General features: G+C 45.1%; 1 protein-coding gene across 8 annotated transcripts in view; it reads right to left on the bottom strand.

The window, feature by feature from the left end:
- The window catches only part of Sh2d4a (SH2 domain containing 4A), a 61,983-nt gene that overhangs the window by 33,542 nt on the left and 13,900 nt on the right, over window positions 1-14,541 (bottom strand). For all 8 annotated transcript variants that reach the window (XM_078030940.1, XM_013360320.4, XM_040293395.2 and 5 more), the window contains 2 exons: window positions 12,725-12,884; window positions 11,156-11,327 (listed from right to left, as the gene is read on the bottom strand). In XM_078030940.1, the coding sequence (XP_077887066.1) occupies window positions 11,156-11,327; window positions 12,725-12,884 (332 nt within the window). The remainder of the gene's footprint in view (window positions 1-11,155; window positions 11,328-12,724; window positions 12,885-14,541) is intronic.

A 14,541-nucleotide genomic window follows, 5' to 3' on the forward strand; every position in this document is an offset into this window, starting at 1 on the left:
TCAAATTGTCATATTAGATGAACATTTGTTCACTTCTATTGCACCTTCCCCTACAGCTCCATAAAGCAGTGCACGTATGATAGAACTAGGCAGCAACCTCTCCAGAAAATGCAATAATGCAGAGCTGGGAAAAGTTGTTGAGGCAAAGCATTTCAAAAACAAAGAGTTTGAAAAGCCACTTACATCCCATCCATAGAAAAGAAGAAAAATAGCCAGGCATGGTGGCTCACACCTGTAATCCCAGCAGCTTGGGAGGCTGAGGCAGGAGGATCATGAGTTCAAAGCCAGCCTCAGCAACACTGAGGCACTCAGCAAGTCAGTGAGACTCTGTCTCTAAATAAAATACAAAATAGGGCTGGGGATGTGGCTCAGTGGTTGAATGCCCCTGAGTTGAATCCCCAGTGCCAAAAAAGAAAAAAGAAAAAAAAGACAAGCAAGAAAATAAAGGAATTGTAAACTATAAAGCATAAGTAAAAAGTAATAAAGGATCATTAAGAGAGCATTCCGAGTCTTAAAAACCTGATTGATTCAGGATGTCTTGATACAATGGGACAAAGGAACCTAACAGCAAATAGTAATAGAAAATAATATTCATATCATACATGATACTTTGTAAAATACTTTCATATATATTATTTCATTTGATTCTCACATTTGCCCAATGACATGTAGCTACTATAATCTCCATTTCATAGGTCAAGAAACAGCCCCAGAGAGTTGAATGAATGACCTCTAAAAGTTCAACTTGACCTCAAGAGTCTCCTGACTCAGGATTCCTTATCTTTGTTCCCCGCACGTTGCTTCTAATGAGGTAGACAAGTGAATCACTGCAAATATCACTTGGCATCACTCATTGGACAGGTGAGTCTTTGCAAATATCACTCCCCATGTAGCTGTGTGTCGGGAAGTTGATATCCAAACAAAGCTGAGTTCCCAGTTTTATCATGTACAATCCTCAAGACCAGAAATCTGGTTTTCTCTCTTCTAATTTACTTGTTATTAAGCTTTTTATTTAAGATCCTTTCTTATTTGTTTGTTTTTAAAAAGGCCCAACAGATTAAATGGCTTTTAAACTGCTAGCATTTGGTGATTCTATCTTACTTAAAATTTTATTCTATAAGCTACCATGAAATTCTATTACAGTGACATGGAAGCTACTCAAGTAATTATGTAAGTCTGATTATGGCTCTACTCTTGAATGAATAAGATAAGCACAATTATTCCTTGTATGTTCTTACCTGGAATACCCAATATTTTATCTCTCATAAAAACAATACTGAGATGCTTCCTTCATGTACACTGACCGGAAGGGAATCTATATCAAAGGAATCAGTCACTAGTTTGCGGGGGTAGGGGGTGGGGTGGGGGGGATTAGACCCCTTCTTCCTTTACAACTGACTCAACCCTTAAAATTCTGGCTTGCATTTCAGAAATGAACCATCTCATTCTGCTTCCTATGGGATTCCTTCTAATAAGTGTGCACCTGACTTCCCCACCTCCCAGAGACTGGCAATATGTCCGTCTGTCGAAAGGTCCCAAGTAACACCACAAAGGGCACACTGGACCCAGACCCAGGGCATCTCCACCCTGCTCCACACCAGGCTTCAGGCTGGCCTCTGCTTAGTCACCATACACAGTTTTTTTTCGCCCTTTAATGAAGCCCAAGCTGCATAAAACTCAAACTTTGGTTGCTACAAAACAGCACTTTGAGATGAATAACTAACCAAAAAAAAAAAAAAAAAAAAAAACCAACTTGGCATATTCCTTTCTGTTCTTTCACTAAAATGGTCTGATTTTAGGATCTCACTTCTGAATCCCTCTTTTATAAAAGCAAACAACTAAAATCAACTTGGGGGGAACTGCTGGTTTCAAAGTAAATAGCAAGCTTAACTTTGCTTTGGAAGGGAAGTTGAAAGAAGAAAAAGACTAAGTGAATATTTTCATTATTAACATCATTTTCCAGGTGGCTCCCTAACTGCTATCTACTAACGGGAACATACTGCCGAGTTCCAACACTTAAAAATATAAGTGAAAACCATCACCGGCTCAATGCCAGGTCTACCGTGAACCTTCACATTTTAGTAGAGTGTTTTTGACATCATTAGCTGTTATAGTGAAATAGCAGATTTAAAAGCAAGTATCCAAGCCTCGGCAAGTGTGGAAAGGTGTGCATGTGTTTGTGTCAGGGGTGTGCATGTCGGGGTGGAGAGGCCGAGGTCTCATCTCCATTTAGTTAAGGAGGATGAGACAGAGAAGCCTCTTGCTCAAGGCTTTTTAACTGCCAGCTGAGCAAGGTCTTTTTTCTTTTTCTTTTTTTTTAATTTTTATCGTAATGCTTTGAATCCCAGATGTTTGTGTTCCAACTCTTTTAATCTCCTGTTTTGCTGTGTGGCCGACTCTGAAGGCCATTTCTGTTAAAAAAAAAAAAAAAAAGTGGAATAATTCCCTGGAGATAAATATCTAAAAGTGAGCAGATACAGTTTTATTCAAGGTCCCCTTCAGGGGCAAGGACAGTGGGTCTCCTGATTAATGAGTTCCTGGACTACAAATTACATACAAGGAGAGAAACACAAAGGGGCTTATCTTTGAATTAGCATTCTCTGCCATTCTCCAGCCACACTCCGCACTTCTCTTTCAGGAGAGGGAGAGAAACACTGGGTACATTCAGACTATGCACACACGGAGGGTCCCTAAGGACCTCCCCACAGCTGCAGGGTGCTCCTGGTTCCAACCAACTCCTCCAGGCAGGGTGATTCTGCTCACACGGGGCAACACCTGCCATCTTCTCTGTATCCCATGAACTCCCATCACATCGATCTCCACCTGGGAATGGGACCTGCTTCCTAACCTCCATGTCTCAGAACTTTGCTAGATGCTAACTGAATCCTGCAACTGACTGCCACCTCCGGTTCAGTGACAGGCACCCAGGAACACTGTACACTGTGGCCCACCCAGAACAACAGCACTCTCACTGAATAGGAAGCAGAGCATCATTTCCAAGACTTCTGAGCTGCATCACCCCTGCCAAAAACAAGGACGAGATGTGTATTTCATAGAGGATAATGGCTCTGCAGAAAAAAAAAAAACCCACACACTTGGTTCCAATGGAGGTGTAATGTCCACATCCTCCTCAACGTAGACAAACCAGCCAGCCTCCTTTTTGCCTCCAACTCATCATCTGAGAAATGAGAAAGACCAAGCCTGGGATCAAGATAAAACAGCATCTTTTAATTGAAGGACTTCAGGGGACAATTCTTGCTGTTTCCATCAGCTGAGACTGGGCAAGCATTCTCATATTCAGAAATGTTTTCAGCCTCCTTTATAAAGAAACAGTACTGCTAAATTTAATATGGGAATTTTGTTTTGTAGAGGGAAGAGGTCCCTTGCAGCATGCTGCCCCAAGTCACAGTGCTGCTTAAAAGCACGGAAACTGCCATTCCCAGACTACGCGTCTCCTAATGTGCTAGGAGCGTGACTTCCAGGTAGCTGGTACTTAATTGGGCCGCCTTCATTTTGGATGTTTATTTAGTCAAATTAAAATTTTAAACCAACATAAATACATTCTTTTTTAAAAAAGTCTTTTGACAAGATTATCTTAAGTATGTGGAAAGGAACCCTGAGCCTGGACCTTGAGTTTTCTCAATCTCATAGCAGAGATCAAAGAGCTTCTCAGAACCCCCATAGAAGAAAATTAGCTATGTTCCAAAAGAGCTAAAAGAGACAGTTTTTGAGTTGGATGATGGGGGTGCTGTGGCAAAAAGAAGCTCTGGACCGGATAGCCTCTTGACCAAACAATACAACATTTGGGCTCCATTCCCAGAAACACTTTTTTAAAAAGGTCTTGTCAAAAGACTTTCTTAAAAAGAATGTATCATCCTTGCCCGATGCCTCCCTGCCTAACTGCTGCTTGAATATGCAAGACTAGACCTCATGGTGTGGTTTGTCCATTGAAATTGGACAGAAACCCTGCTTAACAGCCAGTGGTCTAGGAGATAATATTCTTCTTCTGCAAGCATGAGTGTTGGTTTAGGATATGAATGTTCAGTGTAGGAAGGAAACTGAGGAGGAAATCATCTCAGCCGTCAGATCCACCTCAACAGTGAGCTCTTGGGACTCTGTATGGCTGCCTGGAGCACTCTGCTGACAGAGATGTGAGCCCACACCTGGCTCCTGATGAAGAGTGCTGTGATCAATCAGTGATGTCTGCCTGGGGTCAGGGCATTCAGAGTTCCTGGACTGGTTCTCTGTGGCTCATACACATCTTAAAAATCTGTAATTTTGTAAATGAGAAAAATAAAGCCCTGCAGAGACAGAGTCAGGAAGAAAATAGAGCTCTTGTGACTATACTTAATCTTACTCTCGTGACATTCCACTAACTCAAAAAAAGAAAAAAAAATCCTTTATTGACATTCTGAAACTCAAAAGCTCTGAAAATATACTACTCAAATGGAGGGAGGACTTTTCTAGTAGAGGCACAGCATTTCTTTTATAAAATTTGAAATCATTTGAAATCTGAAGCACAGCTTGGCCCAGAGGTTTTGGATAAGAGATGGCAAGCCTGTACTGTACCCCTGCCTATTGCTACAGGGGTACAGTAGGCAGAAAGACCCCCGAAGATATCCATGCCTGAGTCCTCAGAACCTGTGAACATGTTATCTTACGTGGAAAAAGGAATTTTGCATATGATAATTACAAGCTATGGATCTTAAAAATGGGATTATCCTGGATCATCCTAAGGGAGAATTTAGGATAATTTCTGCACTTTTGCCACTAACAGATTGCTCTCCAGGACTAAAGATTCTTTCCCCCAGGTGTCTCTTTCTGGCATGCCCACCCCTCTCCAATCCTGCCCTCCCTAACCAGCGGCCCAATCCCCACCTGGAACCTGGTTAAACCCTGCCTCAGTCAATGCTTCTGCTTCTCTTCTCCCCAGAGGGCTGAACTCCTAAGGATGAAGTCCTTGTCTGACGCCTCCCTCCATAACACCTGTCATTGCCCCGTATGGACCCTCAACATTCTCTGGGGGAATGACTGATTCTGCCACAGCAGCCTGACGGTGCAAGGTGGTGAAGTATTCACCCCTGAGAACAGACTGAAGGCAGCAGAGGCCCACCTTCCAGAGTTCCAGGTTAAAACAACTCTTCCAATTTGTACTGGGACTTATAGTTTTCAGAACATTTCCAAATGCATTGCCTCTTGTGATTTTTACCCAAAAACCCATGAGGTAAACAAGGCAGGTATTTTTAATTTTCCATTTTAATTTTCCATTTCAGTGGATGAGAAAACAGGCTCCAGAAGGTTCTCAGACTTGCCCCGCTAGCCCCAGTAACAAACGCTGCAGCGTGTACTCGGTCTCTCACCCTAGAGACAGACATGGAGGCTGTGCTCAAGACTCAAGGCACATGCAGGGAGAAACTGACCAGCAAGGGGGTGGCCTGAGAAAACACCTCCCACCGTCCGTGTGGATCTGCCTGGCCGTCGGCTCCAGGCAGCTAGACTTAATCCTGTCTACTCCTCCATGGCTTCCTCCCGCCTTCTTCTTTCCCTTTCTCTACGACTTGCTATTGAGAAAGTTCTGCTTAATTTAAAGCAGTGAACACCTTGGACTAAGAGATGAAAAAAAAAAAAAAGGCCCAAATCTAAACTGATCCCTGCAGTGGCAGTGTGACCACTCAGACACAGACGTGAGTGTCCTGCCCTGGCAGACAAGGAAGTGGACACTGGAAGGAAGGGGGCAGTCCTACCTCCATCCCCACCTTGGGCTTGCCCTGTCCTTGATTCCCCGAATCGAGACCAAAATATCCATTTCACACTTCCTATGACCAGCATGAGATGAACCAATGAATATCTGTCTTTTGAGAGCTGTGCAGAGCTACAGGTATTTAAAAGGCCCAATTCCTCACCCTAGCCACTACTGCTCCAACCAGCCTCCCCGTGTCCTTTTAACCTCATGCCATCCCCCTCAAAATATCCGTGGGTAAAGAGGAAGGACAGAGAAGAAGAAACTGTGGGGTTTACCCCAAGCTCTATATGGGCCAAAGAGGGCCCTGACTCCAGGTCTGCCCCCATCCTTTCATGAGATGATCAGAACAGAGCTGGACAACACTGGTAATGGAAATGCAGAAATTCAGTGGACTCTTCTGCCTCCGTACAAATATAAGGAGCCAAGGTTAACTAAAAGCACTGCAGACTCTAAGTGACCGACTCTTCCACAAAAGCTTCCGCAGTGCTGAGTGTGCTCCGATGTTTGGGTTGAATCTAACTTTTGCCCACACTCCACAGGACTTTCAGATTCAGGTCTGCAGTATTTTATTAGGATCTGGGCCAACGATGATCATTTCCAGGGATGATCTGTCATGGGAAAATTTATCAAAAATCTAACCAGACTACTTTAGTAAATCCATGGCTGATTTTCCTTGAAGATTTTTTAATAATCCTGGAAGACTGATGACTCTTTAAATCCTGCCACGGTTATGTCATCACTAAGTTCAACTGAAACTGGAGATTTTTTACGATAGGTTTTAGGTCTTGCACGACATTGGAATGCTGCAGACAACATTCCTTAGATATTACAGTTAAAAAACGGTAGTTGAAACTTGTAAATCCTCAGTGAGGAACCAGAATTGCGTTTTGGAAATGTATCAGATGACTCAAAGCTGGAGCCTGGATTCCTCATCAGAGTTCTCCTCTGAAGGAGATGGTCTCGGCTAGGCGGTGAGCTCTGTTTTAAATATGTCAAAGTTTTGATGAGTGGGAACTGAAGCAGATAGGTGGAAGCAAGGACACCCAGGTCTGTGATTTGGAGGCGAATCATGTAATCTCTTTGAACATCTGTCTCTTCATCTGTACAAAAGAAATGCTAATACTCGCATTGTTTGCTTCTCAGGAGTGTTGTGAAATGAATGTAAAATGCAGAAAAAGCTTTGTGAACTCTGAGTCAGATTGAACGTGCTTTATTCTCATGTATAACATCAGCCTCGTCCACCACTGCCACCTGAGCAGCTCCAACCAGCTCATCTCCCCCATCCCCCATCAGCTCCTCCTCCAAAGGCTCCTCTTCAGGCTGCTGGCCTCCCTCTCCCCAAGGACTCAGACTTAGGAATTTGGGCCTGCTGCCTTGTCCATGCACCAACCAACTGTGATCCAGGAAAGTTCAGTTCCTTTCAGAATATAAATCGGGGGCCTGGGGAAGGAGCTCAGTGGTAAGATGCTTGCCTAGGATGTGTGAGACCCCACCTTCGACCCCCACCACTGCAAAAATGAAGGGGGAAAAGAAGTTCAAAATACAGATCCCATCAGGCCAATCCTTTGCTCAAAAATCACTGACAATTTCCAATTATTCTTTTTAAAAAAGGGCTAAAACATGTCAAGTCGTCCCCAGACCCCGTTGTGTCTGGTCTCGCCCTCCTCCCGCCTAATCCAATGTTCTCCTCCCCCTCTGCATGGTTCCTCCAAAGCCTTTTCTCACACTGGAGTGGAACCGCTGGCCCCGGTGGTCCTCTGGTCATCATCTCAAGCTTAGGTCTTCAGTAAGGCCACCCTGGACCCCCTGGCAGTGCCCAAGTCCTCAAGAAATAGGGTATGTTTTGGATGAAAAATCTATTCCTTTCTAAGGAGCATTTATGTCGTTTGAAACCTGTCACATGGAGAATCTCGCTGCCTCCCCAGCCATAAAGTTAATGAAAGCAGTAATTGTTTTTACTCCAACACTGTCAACTCAAGGCCTAGCACATAACAGGGACTCAAAATACTTTTTTTTTTTTTTCAGTACTGGAGATTGTGCCCAGGGGTGCTCCACCACTGTGCTACATTCCCAGTCCTTTTTATTTTATTTTGAAATAGGTTGTCACTAAATTGCTCAGGTTGGCCTCAAATGTGTGATCCTCCTGCCTCAGCCTCCTAAGTATCTGGAATTACAGCTTGTAATACTTTAAAAAGTATTTTGTAGCCACGGTGGCTAGCTTTAAAATACTTTTTAAAGGAATGAGCAAGTCATTTAATCTTGGGATCCTCTCCTCACTGCCTAAATTTAAAAGTTTAAAATGTTAAGGGAGAAAAGTGAGCTAACTAAATATCTAATATATGTTAGGCATTTAAATAAGTGCTTTGTACTTATTGTTTCATTTTTTCATTATTAAATTATACCAGATTATATTAGCCTTCTATGACCATGGAACAAATTATGTTAAATACAGTGGTTTAAAACAACACAAATTTATCATCTTACATTTCTGTGGGCTGGAAATCTGACATTAGCCTAAAACCAAGGTTTCAGCAGAGCTGTGTTCCTTCTGGAGACCTGAAGGGGAACCTGATTCCTTGCTTTTTTAATCTTCTAGAAGCTGTCTGAGTTCCTTGACCCCTTTGTCCACCCTCAAAACCAGCAAACTCACATCTCTCTGGCCATTATTCTATGCCACATCTCCCTCTGACTCTGCCTGTTGGGATCGCTGGAATGAACCCAGGTAATCTCCCATCTTAAGGCCACAGAGGCAAAGTTGCTTTTCCCATGCATCCTCGGGGGCTAGGAGTCGGGATGGATGTCAGTTCCACTATTCTGCCTAACAGGTAGGCTGGGTGTAGATGAAGGATGCAGAATCAAATGATGTCTCATTGTTCAGAAAGGCTCACTAAAGTGGTTGCTGCTTCCTTATTTTATAACTAAGATCGCGTGAGGAAACATCTCTGAGAAGGTGTACTAAAGGAACTGCATTAGCTTCTCAGGGCTGCTGCAACAAATTACCATAAACTTAGTGGCTTAAAGCAACAGATACTTATTCTTCACACTCCTACAGCCTTAAGTGGGACATCAAGGTGTCGGCAGAGGCTGCGCTCCTCCCAAGTGCTCCAGGGGAAGCCTTCTTGCTTCTTCCAGCATCTGACCTTGGCTTGGTGCAGCCTACCTGCACTCCACCTGTCTGCACTTGGCCTCTTCCCTGTGTTCCTGTCTTTCAACTCTCCATCTGCACTGTTAGAGTCTGTAAACAAGTCTGGATGGCACCTGGCAAAATGCCAGGGGGAGTGGTTTGTGAAGTAACCCCAGCGAGCCATTAAGTGTGGAGATTCCTTATTGGTTGACTGATGTATCTAGTTTATGCTAATTAAGATAAGCTGTGTGGAATGTATAAATACCTCTGTTGTCTTACAATAAACGGCTCCTACTCCTGCTGTATCAATCTACACAAGTTGTTCGTCACCCCCCCCCATTATTTTGCTGCAGCCAGACTGCGGCACTGCACTTCTTTTATAAAGATGCCTGCCACTGGATTTAGTGCCCACCCTGAGTCCGGGACAATCTCATCTTCAGATCCTTAACTTAATTACATCTTCAAAGACCTATTTCCAAATAAGCTCCCACTCTGAGTTTCTGGGTGGACATGAATTGGGGAGGACCCTATTCAACACAGGCAGGGCTTATAAAAGGCATAAGTGTGTTACTAAGTGGACTGTACACTGGTGGAAGATGGCCTGCCACACTTAAATGCTCACACCAGCCGTAAAGCTCATCGGCCACCTCGAGCCTGCTACTGTCAGAGCAAACTTAGCCCACATCACAGAGACCCCAAGAGCATCCTCTCTGACCCAGGGGGAGATGAAAAGCAGAAACGTCAAACCTGTCACCCATCTAGTTCCCTGTTCCTTGTGCCTAACAAGTGTGTCCTTCTCCCCTGCCCCATCTCTTTCTATAGGACGGTTTGACAGACATCTGAGGGATGGGACAGTGCCACCCTTCCCTGTAATTTTTATGACATGCTTCAAGAATAATAACCATGGTATCTATTTTAGTTTGTATTTTAATCTTCTGGAAAAAATCTCTAGGAAAATGCTGTCATTCAAGCATAACGCTAAGCAGGCCTACCCTAAGCTCCTGGAGGAGATTTCTGTGGTTGCTCTTGTTCTTCATGCGAGCGGGTCTCAGAAAGGGAGCTACCTGCGGGGAGGCTGGTGTTAAACATGTTGAGAGCAACCTGGCCTGGAAAGGCCCCAGTGCCTCACTGGGCATGTGGGGAAAGTGCCCAGAACTGACCCGCAGACAGGCATCAAATTTTACAATTTTGTACTCCTAAATATTCTCAATCTCACAACTGTAGCTCTTTATAAAGCATCTTCATGCTCTTCATATTAGTGAGACAATCAAGCACACGAGCTAATAGTTACAGAATGAGCTGGGGATCCTGAAGAATGGGGGGGGGGGTGAAGAAGACCCTTGGCAGGTTGATGAACCACACCTGGCCTCAGTTTCCTCACCTGTAAAATGGGCAGTATGCTGTTCAGACTGCTGCTGTGAGGACCCAATGAGACACTCAGTCATAACCACCCATGACTGCTGTTAATTGTTAGAGTATTACCAGGACCCAGAAGTAGTCAGAACAGATAGCCACGTCCCCATTTGATAGTGGCACAGAATTCAATAGCATACAGTGAAGCAGGGCTGGGGACTAAATCGAAATCAAACAACTGCAAATCCCCTGTTAACGTTCAGTATAATTAAACTTCTGGCAGAAGAAAGTACTTCCTAAATTGAGTTTTATTGTTCTTCCAAACTATAATCCAAGCAGCAAATTATGTTTGAGTTTTTTAAACCACCTGGACCATAAGAGAATTCATACCAGCTCTGAGTAAAAAGAGCTATTGTGTTGGGGAAATTACTATCCCTGAAATCAGAGGCAGAACCAAGGAAGCCAAAGAGGCATTGAGATTTGGAGTCTGCAGTAAAAAGGGAAAGACTCAACAGAACACCATTTAAATCATAAATGTACCAAGTCTGGCCCTCTGTCTGTCTTTGTTAATAAAGTTTTATTGGAACACAGCCATTATCATTCATTTGTGTATAGTTGCAACAGCACTTATTGGGCCCACAAAGCCTACATTGTTTGCTATGTGGACTTCTACAGAAAAAAATTGAGGACATCTATTGTAGAAGACACCAGGGAAAGAAAACCCTGGAAGACCTCATTTTATTCCTTCTTTGTGAAATAGAAGCTAAACCAATCCCCCCAGCGAAATGAATAGCAGGACCTGAAAGGTGGGAGGTGTTTTCCCCAAGAAAGCCGGTTTAAGTTCCTGATGCATGGCTACATTTATCTTAGTGGCCTTAGTACCTACGTCTCCCCCAGTTTTGGAATTCTGCACATCTGTAACATGCAAGACTCACCTGGGTTTTCTTTTCTTCCAGGATGGGTGCTGGTCTGGATTCTTGCCTCACTTCTTCCTCTTCTGCCACTTTCTTGCAGGCATTCTGTGTTTTCCAGTTATTTGGTGTTTGCAGATCAGAGCACTGTGATTTTGTTTTCAAGTTATTGGTGAATTTTTCAGACTGAGTTTTTCTGAAGAGAAACAAAAGTGAAATTATCAAAACCATCCTTCAACGTGGACAGCTTGTCAGAAGCAGATGTCTACACTCAGACTATGTGAAAAACAGTAACAGATTGCTTATTATAGTGCTTATAATCTGCCAGACCTCTTGCTGGATACTTTACAGACATTAACTAAGTCCTCGTACCAACCCAGGGAGGAAGGATTGTTATCCTTGCTTTGTTAGAAGAGGCTCAAAGAAAGCTTATAATTCATCCAAGACCACACAGTGGCATAGCCAGGATTTAAATCTAGATCTGCCCAAATCCTGGTTGAGAAATCAGGCTGTTGGAGGACACTGCCCTGCTCTCATCGGTTGGCAAATACTCCCTTGTGCATTTATGTGTTAATGTCCCACGGATTGGCAGATGGCATCATCAGCCTTTGGGGGCTGAACTGAGATCCTCATGTCTATACCAACATCCATTTTACCAACTCAGTTGGGTTATTAACACCACTGCCCAGAGCTAGGGGAAGGCAACCAAGAGAGGGTGGCTTCCCAGAGGCCACCCTGTGCACCTGGCAGAGGGGATCACCGCCTGCCGCAGGGTTCCTCGGGTTGTGCCAATGCGTGTTCAAAACGGCCTCACTCTCCACAGAAGATCCATGGGGCCTTGGAGACACCCTACAGCAAGACCCTCCATCTTCCTCTACTCACCCGGGTACATCCCAAGCACTCAGAAGAACTCATTCCCCAAAGAGCCGTTCAAAGTCAAGTGGGGGATCCTGATTATGCCCTCCACCTTCACCTTCCTTCCTGACCTTCGGTAGCTGGAAACTCAACTTATCCTTCAAGGCTCGGCTCAGATTTCACCTCCTCTGTGGGTCAGAAGGACAGGTTCCTCCCTGGGCTTGGTTAATTCTTGGTTTATGCCTTAACCACAGCTCACAGCGTAGCCTGCATCGGCTGCAAGTGGTGGTGTGTCAGCCTGTGCCTCCGCTACTCTGGAAGCTCCCTGTTCCTCTTTGAATTCCCAGCGCCTGGTACAGAGGAATGACCAAAAGGGCCTGAGCACTCAGCTGCCTGCAACTGAGCCATCTTCTTCCTCAAAGGCCTGACGTCGGAACAGCCTCCCAACCTCCTGTCACTCAGCCACAGCGCCCGCACTGCTCCACCACAACCCCAGTGAAGCCTCCGCTGATGGCTTCGGAACCTACATCCTCGTGCAGATCAGCAGCACCTGATCTGACAGCACTGTGGGAATGAAGGGAACCACTGAACGTCTACAGAAACATTCCAGAAAGATCAAAAGTGACGCTTACAATCTTCAGAAGCTACCCCTCTCTCCTACCAGATGCTGTCAGTAAGAAGCATCATTGCAGCATCTTAACCTCTAGCCAGTCTCTTACCGGCGTGCAGATCTCCTACCTGAGCTCCTCAGCTTCCTGCTTGGCTCTCAGCCGCTCCCTCTCAGCAGTGATCTCACTGCAGAGCACATCGTAGGGCTTATCCAGATGGTGTTCGCCCATCACCCAGACCCACACTTCCTTGTCGGCTCCCAGTTTCCAGTGGACAGATTTGCCATTCTCTGCAAAGGAGACAGAATGTGGGTTGAATAAATACCTTGAGTCATGGGACACTATGATTCCCCAATCAGTAAAGGGTCTTTGTGGGGGTGGGGGTGGGGGACAAATAAAGCAAATGCTTCCAACCTGCTCAGGAATAAGCAGCCTTCATGGGTAGCAATGACAGGAGTGAGCGAGTAGCAGCATTGTCACAATTGTTTAAAAATATTATGGCCAAGGTTTTTTCACATACCCATTTTGCAGGAAAAAGCATTTGTGGTTGGTCTTATCCTTTAGGGTAACAGCTGCTTGGAAGTCTAAGTATCTCCCTATGACCCCAAATTACACAGATGCTCAAGGGTTTGGGGCCTCTAGTGTCTTCATGGGTTTCACTGGTGTATTAGTGGCATTCAAATCCTGGCTCTGCCACTCACCAGCTGTGTGACTTGGACAAACTAATCTCTTGAAGACTCTATTTCCTCTTCTACAAATGGCGAGACCAACATCTACTATACAGAACTGCTGTGCAGGGTAGGCAGGCTGGGGATGCCAAGTCCTTCCCCTGGTGCCTGCCACATAATAGGAGTTCAATAGAGGTTAAATGCTGCCACCCCAGCCTATTATTTACTAATACGGCTGCCTCGAGATCCACAGCAGCTTGTGAGAAGGTGATACCACCAGGCAGTGTGACACTTGATGAAGAGACTTAAATAACCCTTGCTTACCGTTGGTCTCACAGGTTGTATTGTGTTCCAGTTCCTGTGCTCCTCAAATGTGCCCACACTGGGCATGACCCTAGAGACCGGCCAAGGGGTACAGTCCCTAAGTCTATGGCCCTCCCCGGATCATAGTGGTCCAAAGTTGTCCTTAGACAAGACCCTAAACTACCCAGTGGTGTTGAGTGTGTGAGGGAGGGCACCATCGGGAACATGGCCAAGCCCAGCCATGCTGCGAGGGTCAGAAGTCCACACTGTCTTCTTACACCCAGTGGGAGAAGGTTTCCAGTTACAGTGTCATCGTGTTGTTGACTTATTTTGTACCATTACCTCAGAAAAGCAGGCTACTCAAAGGCAGACTCCATCTTTATTTTGGCACTTTCTACTCTTCCTGGGGCAAAGGTCGCTGCCTGCAGTCTAAGAAAGCTCTAAACAGAACTGCTTGGTGAGGTGGAGGACAGACTCCTATACCCTGCTCTACCAAAGGATTCAAAAGTATCATTGAGCAGGAAACTGCCCTGACACTGTTTTCACAAGTGAACCCACAGTGCCGGTGGTACCCGGGTAAGGGAGGGAAGATGGATCCATGTGCCCTGGGGGGGCGGAGTGCCAGCCCAAGCACTCCGGAAGCTTCAGGAAATGCCACATGGTTCATTAACCTTAGAAAGCCGTCATACTTCATAAGACTCCTTTTATTACACCCACTCGGGGCAACTAATAATATTTTTACCATGTCCGCATCGCAACCCTTACCCAAGTAACTCTCTACTAATATTTTTTTTGACAGCAGAAGACACCCAAAGAGGGTAGTGGCAGTCTGCCAAGAGAGGCGAAGAGGGAGAGCTGAGAGATTCTGCAACTCAGCTAGGACAGCCCTTCACAGTCTCTCCCCAAACCCAGTCCCCGGAGAGCACAGCAGGCTGCAGGCAGATGTGACAACGCATGGGGAAGAAGTCCTTGCTCT

This window comes from Ictidomys tridecemlineatus, chromosome 14, assembly GCF_052094955.1.
Source record: "Ictidomys tridecemlineatus isolate mIctTri1 chromosome 14, mIctTri1.hap1, whole genome shotgun sequence".
In the NCBI taxonomy this organism is placed as follows: Eukaryota; Metazoa; Chordata; class Mammalia; order Rodentia; family Sciuridae; genus Ictidomys; species Ictidomys tridecemlineatus.